At 38.7% G+C, this 19621-nt stretch overlaps 1 protein-coding gene across 4 annotated transcripts in view; it reads right to left on the reverse strand.

Moving 5' to 3' along the window:
- Nucleotides 1–5852: 5852 nt before the first annotated feature.
- SKAP2 (src kinase associated phosphoprotein 2) overlaps nucleotides 5853–19621 on the reverse strand; it is a 158002-nt gene continuing 144233 nt past the window's right edge. Inside the window, exons 11-13 of one of the 4 annotated variants that reach the window (XR_002780786.1) lie at nucleotides 8673–8774; nucleotides 7281–8244; nucleotides 5853–6453 (exon numbers count right to left, since the gene is read on the reverse strand). Coding sequence is in view for 3 of the 4 variants with exons in the window: in XM_023531503.1 (XP_023387271.1) it covers nucleotides 8682–8774 (93 nt within the window). In the remaining variant the exon portion in view is untranslated. Of the gene's footprint in view, nucleotides 8310–8672; nucleotides 8775–19621 lie in introns of all 4 variants that reach the window. The other 3 variants (XM_023531503.1, XM_023531505.1, XM_023531504.1) reach the window with 3 other exon arrangements.

A 19621-nucleotide genomic window follows, 5' to 3' on the forward strand; every position in this document is an offset into this window, starting at 1 on the left:
AAGAGTCCTTTGCATTTTTTATTAGCTTTGCCTAAAGTTATAACATTAAAGCAATAAGGTTACACACGATATTCTGGTTCATCTTTTATTCCAGCCCTATATTTTTACAAACCACAAACTGAGATTAGTGCTATATTACAAGGCTAATTCCATCAAATAAAATCGTCTTATTTCTAGATATGCATCTGAAGAAAATGTTTAACCACAAAGTGTGTGTATTCACAAGCAAAGACAGATATCTACGTAGAAGAAACAGTTCATAAAAGCAGTACATATTGGTTAAAGGGAATCTGTACAAAAATTTTCCTTAGGGTATCTGTTCCAAAAAAAATTTTTCTCCTGAGTCCAGCTACTGACATGTAACTGGGGCTGTTATTCAGATTGATGCTTTCATATAGCAAAGGAAAAGTTTATTTTGAAATTTACAGACAGAAGTAACATCTCTGGTATCGGAATCTCCATTAACAGAAAATGGCCACAGCTTGGAAACCAGCAGCTTGATTCAAAAATGTTTAAAGATTATAGGAGAATTTAATCCCAACTTCTTCTAGGATGACTCACATCAATTCTCGTTATAAAATAACAAAATCGACAGCTCCTTAATGTTATTCCAAGCCGTATAACATTAGTGCTGAGTGTTAAAAATTTTTTTCCCCTTGCTTGTTTCTGGTGTGAAGGAGAAATTTTGATTTTGACTTATTGTTCCATTTCAGTTCTCATATCTTCTGATGCAGAAAAGCCGTATTTAACAGCAGTGATTTTTCAAGTCACCTCAAAATATAATCTCACTTGATCCTAACTACACCCTGCGAGGTAGAGAGAACAAGTGCCACCGGTATTTTGCAGGCAAGGATAACTTTTTCCAGGGCACGATGCAGTAGAGCCGAAACTAGAATTTTGATTGGCTGCAGCTCCAGTGGTCTTTCTACTGCCCAGTCCTGGCTGGACGCCACCAGTACAACTCTGTCCCCAACTTAAGAAAAAGAGCCCTTTTTCCCAAAGGGGTAGGGATCACTCTCGGCTTCCAGAATTATGCTTTACCATAATTGGCAGCAACTCTGCAAAAGACATTCACATTATTGACACACACAACAATTAGGTTCCCCTCACACTTACTTAATTCAGTAGCTACAAGCATTTTGGAATTTTCCCAGAATCAACTTTTTCATTTAAACCAACACAGATACCTTCCCTTCCTCTCTGTACACTCGAATATGTATATACGAAAGGATTCCCGGTTCGTTTCCAACCTATTCTCCTAGATTCTGGTGTGATGAAATTAGAGAACCTTTCCTGTTATGTCTGAGGACACTGCCGGTGATTAAACCTGCTAAGAATTGCACCGAGGTAGCTACCTGGGGCCGTTCTCCTTCCCTGAGTTAATGTTCTGTCTATTTTGTTTAGACTCTGAGTCTGTTTGGGAAAGACTGTGTCGAATTCTATGTTTGAAATGCCCCTAGCACACTGTTGGTGCTTAAATGTAATTATTCAAAATGGAATCATTTAATTAGATAGGAAGAGAAATAGCAAGCCCTGAGACGATAATAAAGAATAAAGCAAATCTGCTGACCGACTGAAGCAGAGCAACAGATAACAACGGGCACTCACAAGATAACCACATTGCGATTTTTCACTTCGGGATGCACATAATCAGGTAAACATATAGTTATACCCCTTGCTTTCGCTGGGCTCACAGAAAGCAGAGAGCGTGACTGATAATTCCGTAGAGTGATAAGAACTGTGTGTTTCATGCCTCACATGACTTAGCTCCTTGGGAAAGCCCACGGAGGAGGAGGAGGGTGGACGAAGGACACGAAAGCAGGCAGTGATGGGGATTCTCCAGACCACGAGTGCTAGAGCCGGGAATCAGGAATGAGTCATCCATCCATCTGGATGGGACGGGTCGTTGGACACCAACAAGGTCTCCTAGGGCGGCAGCTGAAGATCGGACAATGCCATGTCATCTGCCCCCTTTGGAAGCCCTGTCCTTTGGAAGTGGGCATTCTGAGCACCAGGCACAGAAACATTTCAGAGTCCGATACAGAATGAAATTCTGTGTGGAAACTGAACTTCAGTACGTCCTCCTCTTTGAGGTAGAAGAGAGCCTGTACTTCAGGGCTCACTGTTACCCCTCCTTTGGCTAAACTCCAGAGCCACATACAAACGTCAGTTCTTACCTCCTCCGCCCCCACCCCCACCAGCCTCCAATCACTGAGCTCCAAAAAGAATTTGTTAAAAAATGATGTGTTCAAAACGCAACAGAAGGCTTTTGTATGGAGCCCTGTACAAGGTACCATGTAGGTGCTGAAGGAATGAGACCTCGTACTTCAGTGCCAGTTATTCCAATAAAAGTTTCTAAATAAATTTGTATCTCAACAAAGTCTTATGTCAGACACTGCCATCACTTGGTCACAAAATTATAAAAGCTTTATAACATAGTTTGCTCACTGATTATAAAGGCTTGAACAGTTTAACAATCATACTTTAAATTGGTGAAACAAACAATTTAAATCCACTCTCAAAAACCACCATATAACTGAAAACTATTTGAGACAGAGGCAGCCGGTTTTCATGTCTTCTCCAAGCCTTCGCTGGCTGGTCTGTGTCCTTGGGCTTGACTCTGAGGAGGTGGAGAGGACAGTAGAAGGTCATTTGAAAAGAGCCCCTTTGGCCTAGTGTCCTCTCTCGATTCTCCGCTGCCTGTATTGCCTGCCCATTCTTGGCCATATTGGAAGTTTGTAGATATAGTCCTGCGTTGAGGTTTCTTCCCCATGGTGGATTAGCTGCTTGAGATTTGAAACAGTCATTGTGGTCACTTTAACTACTAAGTGGGGCAAATTCGGCTGTCCAGCTGTCCGTTCTCAAACTATTCTTTTCACATGCTCCAGACTATTTTATAGGAATATCAATACGCTCTGACTGAGTGCCTAGTATATGCAAAGAATCAAACATTGGCTTGAACTTGTCACAGTAGAGGGAAGCAGAAAGGTGCTGAATGCAAGGGAGGGAAGCTGGGTAACTTACTACTCCTGGACCTTGCGATAAATTACTTACCCCTGTTTCCTAATCAGGAAAATGGGGATAAACCACAGAACTTATCTCACGGGGCTGTGAGAAGACTGAGTGACAGGTGCCCAGCATGACGAGGAAACAGTTAATGTTAGCTACTGCTATTACCAATCATACTTTAAATTGGTGAAACAAACAAACATTTTCTAAATGGACTCCCAGGGGAGCTGGGAGGGGGCGACTGTGTATGGGAATCTGCTTACTTGTTGAATTTTCTCCTCCTCTAAAGAAGTCATTTTTAATTGGCATACAGTGGTGTCATTGATTTTCTCCTTCGAGAGTATCCGTGTGACCCTTTCCCCAGATAAGAGGCTCAAGCTACAAAACGGCACTTGCTCTTACTCCAGCAGGAGCGAGGTTTTTCTATGACAAAGTTGAGGCCAGAAAACAGAAAACAGTAAGCAGTGTTCTAAATAACCTCTCCGCGTGACGGTGAATAACAAAGAAAAGGGTGGAGACGGTGAAGAGAGAAACCTAGAAAAACACGGCCCAAGGCTCCAGCATCAAGAAAAGCTCTTAAGAGACGGGCGTTCGGGGCAATTTCTGTTTCACACGTCTACGCGCATTCACGAGTTCTTTGGCGTGATTCCTCCTCCAGCCCTTCCCGACATTACGGACCCAAGCTGAGAGCTGGTGTGGCTCAGGCTGCTTTCTGCACTTATGGGTCCTGTCTCCTTGGGGACTCACCAGACTCAAGTAAACATAAACATACGACTTTCAAGAAATAGGAAGCAAAAGTCTTTTTAAAAAGACAAAAGTTGGACTATGGTCGGATTTGGCAACGGTTGTGAAACTGCCCGTTTTCAGAATCTCTTTTCGATCCATCTGAGGTGGCAGCTAGCATGCTCCCAGGTCACGGGCACCTGATGTTGCCCAGGTGGCACACAGGGCGGCAGCGATTGCGATGAGCTGGGAAGTGAAACTAGGTCACTTGCCCCAAGGTGCCTGAGTCGCCAGTGACAACAGTGAACACAGGAAAGGAAGGGAAGAAACAGCCAGAGACTGGCTGCCACACTCAACTTTCTTGTTTTTCAGTCTCACTCAGTTCAGTGACCAACAAACAAATTCAGTCCACTTGCTGAAGGTATTACGGGGACAATGAAACTGCTTTTAAAGACTCAGTCGAAGGGACTGATTTTTTGACCGAGTCAATGTTGTCAAGTCAGAAAGCCAGTCATAAAGGCACTTTCCCTACCAGGCAGAGACGTCAAGTTCTTCTTACATCTCAGGTCGTGAGATACTGTGGGGTGGGGCGCCAAGTCAGCTCACTAACAAATAATCACCGGATCCACACCACATACTCCGAAGTACCGTGCTGGCAACAAGTGACATATTTGCGAACAAGTAATGATAGAGGAGATTCTACTAGGGGAAACCAGAAAAAGCCCCTTAAACATAGTATTAGTGAAATGTCATTCCATGTTACTGTGATCATATGCTTTTGTAAATATTTACTTCATCACGGCAAAATGTTACACAATCAGGGGTTCTAACGGATATTCTAGAAGAACTCAATTACAAGACCATGGATAGTTAAGTTGGCTGAAGCTGAGGATGTCCACAAAGTCCTTGTCCCCAATTCAGATGACCAACTACGTAAATTATGCATTTGAGTGTAGGTTAAGTTCGTAGAAAGTCACTTTAATAATATACTATTTATTTGTTTCTCTGTAGTTCAGAATACTCAGGATTTTACTAACAAAACTAGGCCAATTTAACAAATGTTTTTGTGTTTTATATATTAATTATATTCCTTCAACCTCTGAGTGAAGCTGTGTTTTCTATGGTTTGGTCAAGTTTTAATCTCTACCACACCTCCTTCTTTACCACATAAATTGCTTTTCAATATTCTTGAACCTATTGAACTCAAGAGAAGTAAAAGTGATATCTATACAGTTTGTGTCTATAGTTCCATTCAACGACTGATATACAAACAACTGATTTACCTGAAATTTAAAAGTACTTTACCTGATTTAAAAATTCTTACAATGCTTCAGTCAGTCTCATTGATGAAGTTCAAGCTTTTAAACAACATGTATGTTAGGATTAGTTTTCTTATAGTGGCTGAACTGTAAATCTGGATCTTTAATATGTAACTCTGTTCTGGGTTCTGTTTTTAATCATGACCCTAGAAGGTACCAGACTCTATGAAGTGAGTAGGAATAGGATAGATGAGAAAGAGTATAGAAAAAGTAGAAATCATAAGAACTGTGAGAGAGTCTTGACTAGAAACATTTTAGAAACAACTGAATGGAATCTTTACTCTTCATGAAAGGCCGTATACACTAGCAGCAAAACAAACAAACAAACAAACAAACAAACAAACAAAAACCCCCCACATGTATAGATTTCACTTACAGATGGTTGAAAAGTGATTTTCTATGATCCTATAATACTTTATGTCATTATCTGTAATTAAATTACCACAAAGTAAAAATAATCAACTTAAAATAATATAAAGTATTGAAAACAACTGCTAGGGTAAATGGCATTCTTTTTCATAAAGGAAAATGACATGTACAACAAAGTGGCAAAAACAGAACGGAGTGAGCTGTGGTTAAGTGTAAACCCTCATAGCGATGCAAGCCATTTGTACTATCCTTACTTCTTTGAATAAATTCAGATGACAGCCCTATTTCATTTCTTCATTCAGTTTGGAGGCCAGATGGCATTAGAATCATTTACTTCACCTTGTTGTGCTTAATTACTACAATCAACACACTATTTTCCAAATTAATCATAACAAAGTAATTTCATTAGTAACACAGCAGGCTGTTGAATTATTAGCATCATAACAGTTTGCAAACAATTAAACTTTATTTGAACCTTAAAAATTTGCAGAGTGGAACATTATTGTAAGATCTAATGGCAATAGAGTACGAATTCAGTACAGAGCAAATAATCAAGCAAAATGCTATATAAAATATGACTTACAATCACCTTTGAAAAAAATTAGCTCTCTAACTGTTCATAGAAAAACAAATAAAACTAAGCAAACATAATGAGAACATAGCGATTAGCATATTTCCTAACAAGCCATGTTGTTTAAATTCACATTAATGATATTATTATGATCTTGAAGAGTGTGTGATATATTGCCAAGGGTGCTAAGAAAAAGTTTCTCTCTGGTATACACAAATGATTTCACCAAATGAATACCAAGTTGTCATGAACTGAGAGTAATGATTCTTCTTCTTGTCGCTCCAATTTTAAATCGTTTGTTTTCTTTTCTCTCTCCCTCCCAGACTCAAGTTAGAAAAGAACAAAGGCCAGAGGAGCTCTGGACAGAAGCTAACACTTCATCTCTGTATCGGCACCATCCACAGAGACTATCGGGCTTGGAATTGGTCATCCTTTGGCAAAGGACTCCCTCTCCTGGATTAACTGTAAAAGGAGGCAGAAATGTTCTAAGGGCTTTACATTCTGTGGGAGTTTGTGCCTGAGTGGGGGAGGGGTCTCCAAGCAGCGTGGTTTGCAATGAAAAGCTGCTGCCATCTACCGGCCCAGGGCTCAAACCTTCACTTAAGCCAGGAACGGGAAACCTGTCTCCACCCCACTAGCAAGTCTACGCTGTCAGTGGAAACCAACAACTGCTTCTGCTTTTCAACCTCTCAGGCTTTGCAAACCAGTCCATTAGTTTCATTTCTGGTTATCTTGCTTTTTCCCAAGATGATTTCGATCTGTTCCAATGGCTCGTTATTAGGAAAAGATTAACGAGCACACAAATTAATTTCTGAAAGCTTTAACTCAACATTGTCAAATTTGTATAGAGTTTACCCACAATCCCTAAAATTAGTATTTTTTAACATTTCAAATCACATGATCACGGTATTGAAGGGATCATGGTAAAATATACACTCTGAAATACTGCTCGTCAGTAGTTTTATATTAATAATGGAGGTTTTAAAATCTTATCAGCTTGTTTGTGTGGTTACACTCCTTATCTTCATAAAGCAAAGCTCTGAAAAGTTCAATGAAGGTCGTACCTACTAATCAAGGATTCGGTATGAGGAGATGATATCTACTCCAAATACTTATCCATTCGGCAGTACGTTCTGATATATATTAAGGCCATACCAGTATCTTATAGGCATTCAGAATACCTTTGATTTCAAACATACATAAAAAGGCATTGATATAATTTTGCAAATCTTGCTTAGGCAGCACAGCGTATAACTCGAATGTCAGGCTAACGCTACCCTTCCACTCACCTGTTGGTGTGTGTGCCTGCTGTGGTCGCTACACTCTCCTCTCCGAGGCTTCCTTTTGTCTTCATGGCTCTGAGATGTGTAGCAGAGATGCACGTCTGGGGTCGTGCTGTGGGACCGTAAGAGCATGGCCGTGATCAGGCAGGATTAGAGAGTTCTTGGGGAGTGCCTTCTCACTTTGAGAATACACTGAGATTCTTTATGCCATTATATTAGTGGAGAATGGGGTCTCTTATGAATTTTTGATTTTATTAAACTTAAACAAAACTATGGTAGAAAACGTTGGCAAGCCCATCATTAAATGAGGGTGTCTGTTATTGATATCGGGCTTTACACAAACCAAGGTTCTGGTCTGTACGTGTCTTGCAGAAAGTGACAGTACACTGCCACTTGCAATTCCATCATTTTCTTTCTTTCTTGTACCTATATTTAACATAAAGTAAATCTGCTAATTGGTAAAAATTCTTTCATGAAAACATGTTACTATTGTGTGAAAAATAAATACTAAGATAAACCACAAAGTTTTAACGCCTTCTTCTTTAGGTAGCACCTACCATAAACTTGCATGATATATTCAATTTAAATTTTTATGAAATTACATATTACAGTCTAAAAAATAATTGATATCCATATCACCATATTGAGAAATTACAACTCATACTGGAAGTAGCAGTGACTATGCAGTACATATAAAATAGTGCTGAATTCTTCACAAATCAAATGAGTAAATAGAAACTACAATTATTTCTTTGCAAAATAGCAACAGGTATAATTTTACTGCTTGCATCTAATTTACATTAACATCCTTCACTTAATTTCACATCAGAGGACTATTACAATGAATGCATAAAATAGCAAAGACGAACGATGTTCAACAAAACAAAGAAAGGTTATGAGCTGTCACTCATGCTTTCACGAAGATTCTAAACCCAAAGCATCTGCAGAGTAGCAGGAGAATCTTCCTTTTCTGCGGGCGGAAAAGGAAAGTTGCATCATGATTTTTTTCTTCAACTGAAATGTTGATTTTTCCTGCTTAGAAAAAAAATGACTTTTTTTTTTTGAGCCAAGGAAAAGTGAATGCTTACTCAACTTACTTCCTCAGAAAGGCCATAAAAGTGGTATTTTACTAAAGAAGAAGAGGTTTGGCATAACAGCTGGCTATTATGAAAGGGACTGTCTCTAAATAATCTATTTACTCCCAAAGTAAATTCTATGAAGTTATTTTTAAAATTAAGACAGAATTTTCTTTTTTAAAAAAAAAGAAGATAATGGTTTGGGAGCATAATCTCTGTGTTCCAGAAAACTACAAATACTTTTAAAAAGGCAAAGACTCGTAACGCAGAGACCAAGAGAACATATGAGCTATTACAGAATATTGGATTAAAATGTACTTACCCAGGACTCTCAAATATCATACATCTCCATTATGTAGGCTTTCGGCACCAAGCCAATGGCTCCCTTCATTTCTCCTACCCACCAGCCATATCTATTGTATTCCTAATTGAAAACAATATGCAATATTAACCTTTAGACTGGTGAAAGTACAATGTCGTTTGTATGCAACTTCTTAGAAATGTTGTTTCTTTTTATAAAGTTACAAGAGCTTGAGCTGCAAATTGAAACATTTTAATCTTTTTTGTTTCTGGCCACTTTAAAAATGCTGTTAGGCCAAGATTTAAATTAAGTATAAGACAAAGCCTGTTTATTACTCAGTGTAGAACATAGCAACAGTCACTCGCAAGAACCTAGCAAGTGGAACTATGCCCCTGCCCCACTCCTCAGTGCTGGAGGAAGCAAGGTTACAGCCAGGACACTTAGGATACTATCTTTGCCTTCAAGAAGCTTATCATCTAGAGCAAAGACAGAATTTTCTTTTCCCATAGTAAACTACTTAATTCTTAGTTAAACTTATATGACCGAAAATAATTTAGAATGTAGAGGTATACCCCTCTTTAAGAAAATCTACTATATGAGTATGACATTTTAAACAGATAAGTTAGAGAATAAGGAAACAATAATAATACCAAAAAAAATTTCTTTACAGAACCCTTCACAAAAGGGCTCCTTTGAAAAAGCTTCCCTAAGATATTTATTGTTCTTTTTATTGATCATAAACTACATTAGATAAAAGATGGGTAGAAGGAATCGAATGGTGGTGTTAGAGTCAGCGTTACAGTGAAGAGCAACAGGAAATAAAAGTATCTCGAGTTATAAAGGTGAAATTTTAATACGGCTGTAAAAGAGTGACTGATGTGTCACTTCTGCCTTTACTTTGAGATGTGAGATGAGCTGCACTCCATCTCCCCTTTGCCTCTACTGACAGATAACGCTGCTGCTCTGGGTATCGCAAACACTCTGTAACCGGTCTCATATGTCTGCCAGATTGACTAATGTATTTTTATTTCAAATTTATTTATGTTTACTGAGATACAAACAAAATAAAATGAATTACAAGTTTCAAGAATAATATCTTTCAAAAGCAATACTCTGCAAAAGCATTGTAGGACCCGAATTTAATTTTTCATATAGATAAATTTTTAAAATCAATCCCCAAAGTAATTCAATAGGCTATGATTGTCCAACATCTGAGTCATAGATAAATGTGCGTATGTATATCGAGTTATGTGCGGGGTGAGAATGTTAATACAGGCACAGACTTAACATCTGAATTGATGAGCATGTTACTGATCAGAAAGGAAAATTATATAATTCAGTATAAATGTAGCAATATTAACATGTGTGTATTGAGATGTAGTCTATCAATACAGAGGTTACTGGATTACAATCTATAAGTGTTTTTTTAACAGTGAGATGTATCGGAATTAGGTTTACTAAAAGAATAAGGTGGAAGAAAAAGGGGAAGAAAGGCTAATCCTGCACTTCTTCTAATTAGGGCACAGCTCTGGCTTATGAGGCAGTGGGTTCAAGATTTTAAGTTTAAAAGTTCACTGATAAAGTAAACTTAGTGGACAAAACTATCCAAGAAATGAAAATAGTCTGATGCCCAGAATTCAATGATGATGAGTAAAATGTATGTAGAATATATTTATCAGAAGAAAACACCAACTTACTGAAAGCTAAGATTAGCAACCATTATACTCTAATAGGTACCTAATAAAACTGCCCTTTTCAATTTTTAAGGCAATGAATACAATCGGAGCCTAATGCTTAACAAAACAAATGTATTTAACCTTTCAGAGGCCAAAGACTTACACTGTTAAGATTTCAAACTGGATGGTTAAAAGGGTAAGCATAAGTGTGAAAGTTCCTATCCAACACCAACCTAAGATTTCCAGTTGATTCTTTGGAAGGAGGAACTGGCCACCCTAAGGGCAGGCACAGAACACATTCGATGAGAGGGCATATTATGACCCAAACCTGATTGCAGAGAAGGGCCTGCAATCCAGGTTTCAATGTTTAAGCTCAATTTTCAAACCAGAAAGTTCATATTACTTTATAATATTCTGCCTTGGTTATAGCCTGTCCTCTCATTTAAGGGACTACTATTCTCAGAATGCTGACTCACATCCAAATTTAAAAAACTGATTTCCAACAAATCACTTCAACAAAGGACCGATGACATGCTTCACACGTGAGAGAATTCTGCGTGACGGTAACTGGTAAGATTCATTAAGTAGGAAGCACAGTTGTAAACAGCAGGGAGGAACTTATTCGGCTGTAAACAAATCCCTTAAAAGTAACATTCTAGGAAAAAAAAGTTTTACACTAAAATCATCTTAAATGCCTCACTTAATTAATTTAAAATAATTGAAAAGCATATGAAATAAACACCTCATAAAAGTATTCTAAAATACCACAGGCTTAAATCAGAAAAGGGTAAAAATAAAAAAATTTAAAAAACAGAATGTTTAGTACTTTACGTCCGTAAAGAATTCCATATAATACTGTGTGGAATTAAGAGGTAGGATAAAATATAGTGAGGTAAAAATCTAGTAGGCAAATTTATGGATTTACACTGCAGCCACTGGAGTACGTCCACAAGACTGCAAACACAGAGGCTGTTACTTTTATTATTACCATCCTCTGTATGAGCCTCCTGAGCAACATGAATCCCAATTAAACCATTTGCAGCCTATAAATTGGAATGAACATGCTTCTTGGAGTACAGTATTCTACAGTATTCTAAACTTCGGCCTGAAGATTCAGTATCATACAAGGTTGCCTTTTGAAGGAGAAAATCTGCCTTTCTTTGCCTTCCCCCAAACAAATGTGATTATGAATAATACATTACTTACAGTGGAAAATAATGCAATCCGTACACTGTTGTCTTGTGGTCCACATACTGATTACAGTATTGTTCTAAACGTCACAGGTGGGTCATTAAAAACAACAACCCTCAAACCTGGTCTTGTTAATAAACAAAAAATAAAGAGACAAAACCATACCAGGCTGCCATCTAAATCTTTGAAAGGATAGGAAGCATCATGTCATCTTTATGGCACGTGAGCGCTCAGGTACAAAAGATGTGCCATCTGGTATCCCTCACCCTATCCGGCTCTTAATGTCGACTGAAATGCTAACATAGGCAAGTGACTGTACTTCAGGAGGACTGATAAAATAATGAAGAGTCCTTTAATCTACAGGAAACCATTCTAGTCAATTTATAAGAAATATTGCATCCCTTTGTAGGACGTGTAATTATTTTCTATTAATCATGTGCTATAAAGCTACATTATGCGGTTATTCTGTTATCACTAGGAAGGGGCCTGCAGTCAGCTTCTGACAATGTTAGGTAATTACTAACACAAAGCTTCTTTCTGCCCCCGTAGTAATGCTATCAAGATCCAGAGGTGCAGTGATGCTTATTGTATAAAAATAGTACTCGAACGAAATTCAATCTCTGCAAAATGGATGGCTTCGAGGCAAAATGCAAAGAAAAAGAGCAAAACTTCCCCAATAATCGAAGAAAGGAATCGTAAAACGGCTCTGAACAGTGGTGATTTAACTCCTCTGTTTTCAATTTTCGTACCATTAAGATCCTTTTTATTTGTAGTTAAAATTTTAGGCCTCGATTAATAGGTATTAAGCAATAAATTAAAGCGATTACATAATAAGGCAGGAAAAAAAGGACTAGTTTTCATAAAGTGAAACAGGAACTTTCTCCAACACAATAGTAAATACATGTCCATGTTTACTCACTAACTAAATCCTCTGTCTCTGCCAGTGTGTTATTTTACACTTAAAAAAGGCCCCAACGTTTACTACTTAAATCCTTTTCAGCACCATGATTCTCATTTTTCAAGGAGGTTAATCCACTTTCTGCTAACCATATGGTAAAAGAATGCTGCCTTAACAGAAACTTGAAACACTAATAAGGTTTTGTGATGTACTGCCCCTTTCAGAAATTAGCTGTTTGAAAGCAACAGGTGTTAGGCCCTTTCTTCAAACATATATCTGTCTTCCAACTATTCACTGTGATATTTTCAATTTCTCAAATTATTTATAAACATTGTAATGGTACAAAAAAACTAGACAACGGTTTAAAATATGGAAATACTTTCTTCAAGATACCTCTTCAATCTCTTCCTTTTTACTAGCTCCGATTAGAAACTTTATAAGAACCTTTGCATTTCTCATACATCCATCCTTCAAAGGTTCTCTTAAAATGCACGAGAACTTGACAGCCTCAGTGTTTTACTATTTTTATCTACACATCTGCTGCTCCGATCAGTCTCCTGACCTGTTAAGTGGGAAAACTGGTCCTCCATGATGTCTGAACACCACCATTCACGAACCTGCCTGAAGACACTGAGTCTCCTGGTAGCTTACGGAAATCAACCTCATCACTTTATAATTTACTACTAAGGTGTGACTTGGAGTTACTCTAATTCAAAGAATTACTATTTTTTCTCTTTGCACTGTGCATTCTATTTTTAAAGCAAGAAAGACAAAGGACAAGAAAGCAAACTGATAGTAAGAATTTCTTATAACAAATTTCAGTTTATATTCCAGAGTCAAGACTTAATTCAAATTTCTAACCAGTCAACATTTACAGTACTATACAGTAAAAAAGTGACAGTTGAACTGATGATTCGCAGATACTGTTAGGCAAAGAAAGATCCAACTGGGCTCAGTAAAGGCTGGTGGTGGAACTCAGTATGTTTCGCCAGCCAATACACGGCTGCCGACTGTCCCCAGGTTCACCTGCTCCTCTTTATGCCAACGTCGCCAGCTTGCTCAGGCCTTCGCCACTGCAGCCTGGATTATTGCATCATGAGCTCTGCCTCTCTGTGCTTCCCAGAAACTGCCCTTGTCAGTTTACTCTGCTGCCCAAGAACTCACAGGAGCTCCTTATACTAGCTCCTCAATGCATTACCTGTGAACTCCTCGCCTTGGCTCTTCCCCTCTTCCCCAACCCTGCTGGCAACCGTTTTTCTCACTGCTCTGGTCTGCACGGCGCAACCTTCCCCACTGCACTCACTCCTACCTCTGCACGTGCCGCTCCCTCCTGCGCCCGAACCCTCACCAGAGACTGAGACCCGACTCAAGTTACCCATCGTCATGAATTTCCTCTGATTATCTAATCCATCCCTACGTCTCTCATTTCAAGCTGAGGATTTATTCCTCAGTAGATTTTATGTACTGTACTTTTGTACTTTCGACTAAAATAAAGCACAAACTCACTGAGATCAGGGCAATGTCTTATGCTAAATCTGTGTTCCCTACACTGCGGAATGTGTAAAAGGTGTTTAACGAATATGTACAGGATGATGAAACATACTCTATCTTCATTATGGATGATGCACCAGTTGACTATCTTAAATATTTTCTTAAGAAATATAATTTCCAATAAAAAATATCCTTCCTTATGTGTACCTTTGACATCTTGAAGAATTTTAGGAATGATAAACAAAGATTTATTCTGCAGTACGTTTAGCTTCGCAGTCTGAAGTGTGTGCTGCTACTCGTGGCTAGCCGTGGCCCGCCATGTTTTCCAAGGCACCATATGCGATGCCTGTGTAAAGAGCTCACGTCCCATCTGCAGAAAGAAAGATATCTGTCTCCTGCAGAACTGGGACCAAATGATTCCACTTCGAAGAAACGAGCGCAGCTGAAATTACTGTAAGTACCGAGGAGGTTAAGACAGAACTCTGCAAAGGTAGAAACGGAGGGGCAGGTATGAGGGGTGAAATGCTGGGTTTTCAGCTCCTGCTTACTATTCTTGTAATTATTTTCTCAGAAGAGCCAGAGTCTCAATGCTAACTATGTTACTAACTAGGTATGCGGCCTTGGGCGATCCCCAAATTCATTAGGGATGATGTGTTTATTTGTTTATTTACATCACTCCTTGAGACTCCACAATAATCCAGTTACATATTGAACATAAATCAAGAAATCTAAGTATTACATATTTGGACCCCCAAAGAATTACCTTCATGAAATCTGTTGTCATACTATAAATTTTTTTGTAGAGGGTATTACCTATCATAGTTGTATTGATTATAAAAAGTTGTTCGGGTCAGATGATCATTGAACATTCTAGAAGTTCATGTGAGAATTTTTTTTAAGTAGACAGTACTAGGAAAAGCCAAGATCTCTACGTTATGATTAACAGGAATTATTAGCTCCTCGTCTCTCCCTTCTGCAGTCTGGTTACCAAGGAGCCCAGGGCCGAGTCAGATGCTCGGGTGTGGAGAGTCCCTTGTCCTGGAAAGTCTCCACAGAGGCGGTCCTTTCCCCCCCCCCCCTTTTATTCACTTCCCCCGCCCCCTGCCCCATTATCTTGCACCTCGAGACTTCCTCACCTGTAAAGTGAAGGGCTAGCACTAAGGTTTTGCTAACTCTATGATTCTATGATTTTAAATTCTTTTAAGAAGTTCAAGATTATTCCCCATTTTTAACTGTCTTTTCATAAACACATATTTAACATCTGTCTGCCGCAGGTATTGGGGATACGAAAATACAAATACTTGAGACTCTGTCTATCTCGAGGAGTGCAGGGCTGAGAGAGAAACAGATAGTCCTAGTCATCAGGAGCAGCACAGCAGGAGAAGAGGCTTCAGGGTCAGATGCGAGCTGATTCCAGAAGGTACTTCCCTCGCTGCTGTGCTCAGGAGGTTTACATAATAACCTTACTGAGCACCAGTTTCCTCATCTGCAAAATCTTAACACCATATACTGCACAGGGTCATCTTATGAATCGGGTGAGTGGAAGCACACTCATTGCCTGGAACAGGATATTGCAGGTGTGCAACATATATGTTTCATTCCCTCGTCTCCCTTCCTACTAACTGGTGAGGCAAAACACCAGGGCAGCAAAAAAATAGAGTATTTTGGAGTGTGCTTATATTGCAATCCCATTGCCGTGAGCAGTTCTCAACCTGCTCGGCCAAAGGGAATCTGGTCTTTAAGGGGATGAGGAGGGAGGCGTCTCAAAGGAGTGAAAGTGTGCCATGTATACGCACTGATTTTTTTGGAGGGGCGTGAGATGATGGATTTTCCAATTTAGGATTTAAAAAAAAAAAAGATCAGCATAGTGCTTTTAAGATGTTGGATTTCTATTTGTCTGTTTTTGCTTCTGGCGATCCCTTGTTTATTCTATGTAGAATTAAACCACACAGGCCCTGCATCCCGTAGCAGCCCCTCCACTGCCAACTCTCCTCACCTGGCCGCTCCGACACTGCCTGCTGGTTTCTTCTCTACCTCAAGCGCGTGCAGGGCTCAGCTTGGTAGCCTGCCTCCGCACGCACCTTCCCCTGTCGACATTTTCCTGGAACGCTTCCTCCACTTTATGTAAGAGAAAATCGGGAAGTCCTCGAGCATGCTGTTCGCAAGTAAAAGACAGGGGTAGTCCCATGAGTGGAACCAGAACATCTCCGGACGTGCTGCTGTTTCCATAAACTGCGCGTCACTACGGGGGAGGGGCGGCTGCTAAGCAGTGGGTCCGCTCGCTCCTGCCTCCCTGTGTCCGCCTACCACGCCCCCATCCGGACAGCACGGGGGCGAAACGGCACCAGGCCCAAACACACGCAGCCACAAACACAAACACTCCTCGGTACTCCTCCCCTTTCCCGAAGGCTGGAAGACGTGACAACATTTGGGGAATGAGCCTACTATCGACAATGAGTCCTATATCGACACGTCCTAGTTACTCTTCAGCAGGTGGTTAGGCTGTTTGTGGCACAATGGGTCCGAAGGTCACAAGGGAAAAACTAAAAGAGCTAAAAGTCAACCTGTATTTCTCTATGCCAGGAGAGCTCAGCGAGACTTTCAATTTATTTTTCTGGTAGGTCTGAAACCAAAAAAAACTCAAGTAACTGAACTTTTATTTACATTTTCATGATGAGAAGCAAATGATCAGTGACAGCCACAACTCACCAACCACTGGGAAAAAGTCACAAACAAATATAAAAAGAGGCAATGCTTGAAACTCCAACCAATATATACTAAGAAGAAAAAAACCTTTATTGTATATTAGTGAATACTGTCAACCCACATTTTCTGTTTTTGCCTTAATAAAAAATTGCTCAAAAAGCTGCAAAACTCAAGTCTTATATCCCCTAGACTAGATAAAATATTCCAGGACTCTTAACTCTTATTCTTCTGTTAATACTGGACAAAGAAGCATGCCTCTTTCCTGCTGAAGCATAGCTCCTCTGTCATTAAGTCTCTAAAAGTAATTTATTGCTTTAAAAGTAAGGATAGGAATGTGGTGAGCAATTCACCGATGAGTCCAGATTGAAAGATAAACTAAGAGAGGATGTAAATCCAGAACAGCAAGTAGAATAACATACCAAAGAGGTATGTGAGGCTATGGAATATGCCTATAGCTACACGCCTGGATCCTGCTATTAAAATTATAAAATTTCACATAGGTCTAGGAAAACACTATTAACAATGATATTATGTCCACATTTGAGATGGTAATAAAATTGAAATGCAAACTATTTAAAAGAATTTAGCATGATTTTAAACAACCCAATTTCTAAAAAAAAATATTTTCCACCTCAAATATAATTTTCACTCCATCAAATTAAAGTGAAACAGGCCTTGTGTTTCAGAGTTAATTCATTAACAACGCAGCTGTCATTAAAATTACAAATTTCAGTTTTATCCACCCCAGACAATGTGCTCTATTTTTGTGGGGGGAGGAGAGGGGTGATTTCTAAATCGCCACTGAATTACTGAAGTATATAAAGTGTTTTATTTTAACACATAAAAAACAGCAGCAAGCCCTATATGAAAAGAACTGTAAGCAAAACGTTGCTGGCTTTTAGGCAAGCAGGATTTAGATTTATTATTAGTGAGGTTCAAAGGTTGAAACTGAGAAGATGTGGGGTACTTTGAAGGAGGGGCTAGCTCAGCCAGGCCTCACACGACAGCTGTTAACTGGAAGATGTTAAAAAGGGGAGGGGGAAGGGCAGGGCCTCTGCCTACTCTTCTCTCTTTATTGCAACATTTGATTTTCACTAAAAGTTTAAAAAGAAAGGTTAAGATTTGTATAACTCTCAAAAGAGGCCTAGAATAAATAAGTCACCCCCAGACTGACTGAGCACAGCCGACACCCCATCAAGGCTTCCTTGCAAAAACAGAAAAGAAACTCAATTTTAAAATCAAACTATATTTCTATAATGAATTTTAATGAAGAAAGCCTAATCGTCAAACTAGTTAAAACACTATTATAATGCATACCATTTTATTTCGTGATTTGTTTAAATGTTTATTTATATTGAAAGAATGCATAGTTTCTTAAACTATCTTGTGTTGCCTTCTTTTTAAAGTGCGTTTTAAGAATTGACAAGCTTCTAGGAGGTAAGGCAAACAGTAATAAATACTGCAAATTATAAATCAATTATTAAAAGCAAGTTATATTTCCTTAAAATCTTTTAATGGTGTTATTAGAAAGTCACAGCATTAGTATCTCTACAAAGTATACACTTTCAATGTCTCTATAAATATTGTGTTAGACTCCTTAAAATGTATTCTTCCTTATATATACAATTTTTACATTTAATTCAGAATGATGAAAAAATTTTCATGGTTAATGCTAATACTTTATTGACATGAGATAGAAAAGTAATAACCCATAGCTGGATTTAAAGTTGGATTTATGACATCATTTCAATTGTGCACATTAGCTGCAATTACCTGCACCACTCATTCTGAGCCACTAGATGGTGTAAAAAATAAAGTGGTAAAATTTCATTCTATCAGTACTTCTAAATATAACTCTGAGACTAAACAAATTTCTAGGCATATAACGATGCTAGTGATTTTTATACTAATTGTACTTTTCAAAAAAGTCTATTGATATATAAACATCAGTTCTACCTTGATCTAGAAACAAGCCCTTTTAAATGATTTTTCACTCTCTTCTAAGGGCCTTGAGTTCTAAATTTATAATAATACCAAGCATTCAAATTGCTATTAAATGAACTTATGATATTAACTTAAGGTCTGTGTTTGCCAAAGTTTTGATGAAAACTGGAAGGCCAAGCCAAATAAAAATTAGCGTCTCTGGAGAGTCCGATCTGAGCTTGCCCAAAGCAAAGTGGAGAAGTCAGAGTTTTCACAAACATATACTGAACGCCAAAGCAACCAAGATTTAGATAGTTGAGCCAGCGAAGTCCACAGCTGGGTAACGTGGGTAGATAACCACACTGTCAGTGATGATGATGTGCTGGCTAACAACGTCTCATCTCTTCCTTCAAAAACCAAATACCCATCTCTAGAAGGCCCGTCGTGAAATGGTGCTCAGGGTAGAACTTAAAGCCTTGTGAAGGGCTAATAAGAGAAAGCATTTTAAGTCCGCCCATACCCAAATAATGGCACTTAGAAATTTTAAATGGCACTATGTTCTTCCTATATGCTGGACTGCCACTAACCTTGGTTCTATGATCAGGCTTCACACATAGAATTACAATCTCTACAAAACATTTTTGGGGAGTACTGGAACTACCTCCCTCCCCATCATCAACCTCCCCTGGAAACTCAGAACTATGATACACATATGATTATATTTTAAATTTCATATTAATAGAAAATGACTTTTTAAGGCAATGGTAAGAATGAGACATTCTTGCAAGGCTGCTTGCTTCTCAGCCTGCCCTGGAGGTTGGTTCTCTGAGGCTTTCAGCAGCAGAGACAGCCTGATTTACAAAGAAGGCTCTCAGAACAGATACGCACGGGCTTTAAAGGTTCCATATTTACCGTAGGAAAATAATGGCCCTATGCTATTTATCCCTATAATCTGAAATTCCAAGTGGCTAAATTGGTGAAAAAAACTGTGAGCTAAGTAAATTTGAGGAATGATTCCAAGAAAGTTTGTTAAGAACTGAAACTAATCAGTTTCGTTCCTATGTTAAGTAATTAACTCAAAAAAT

This window comes from Pteropus vampyrus, unplaced genomic scaffold, assembly GCF_000151845.1.
Source record: "Pteropus vampyrus isolate Shadow unplaced genomic scaffold, Pvam_2.0 Scaffold69, whole genome shotgun sequence".
Lineage (NCBI taxonomy): Eukaryota > Metazoa > Chordata > Mammalia > Chiroptera > Pteropodidae > Pteropus > Pteropus vampyrus.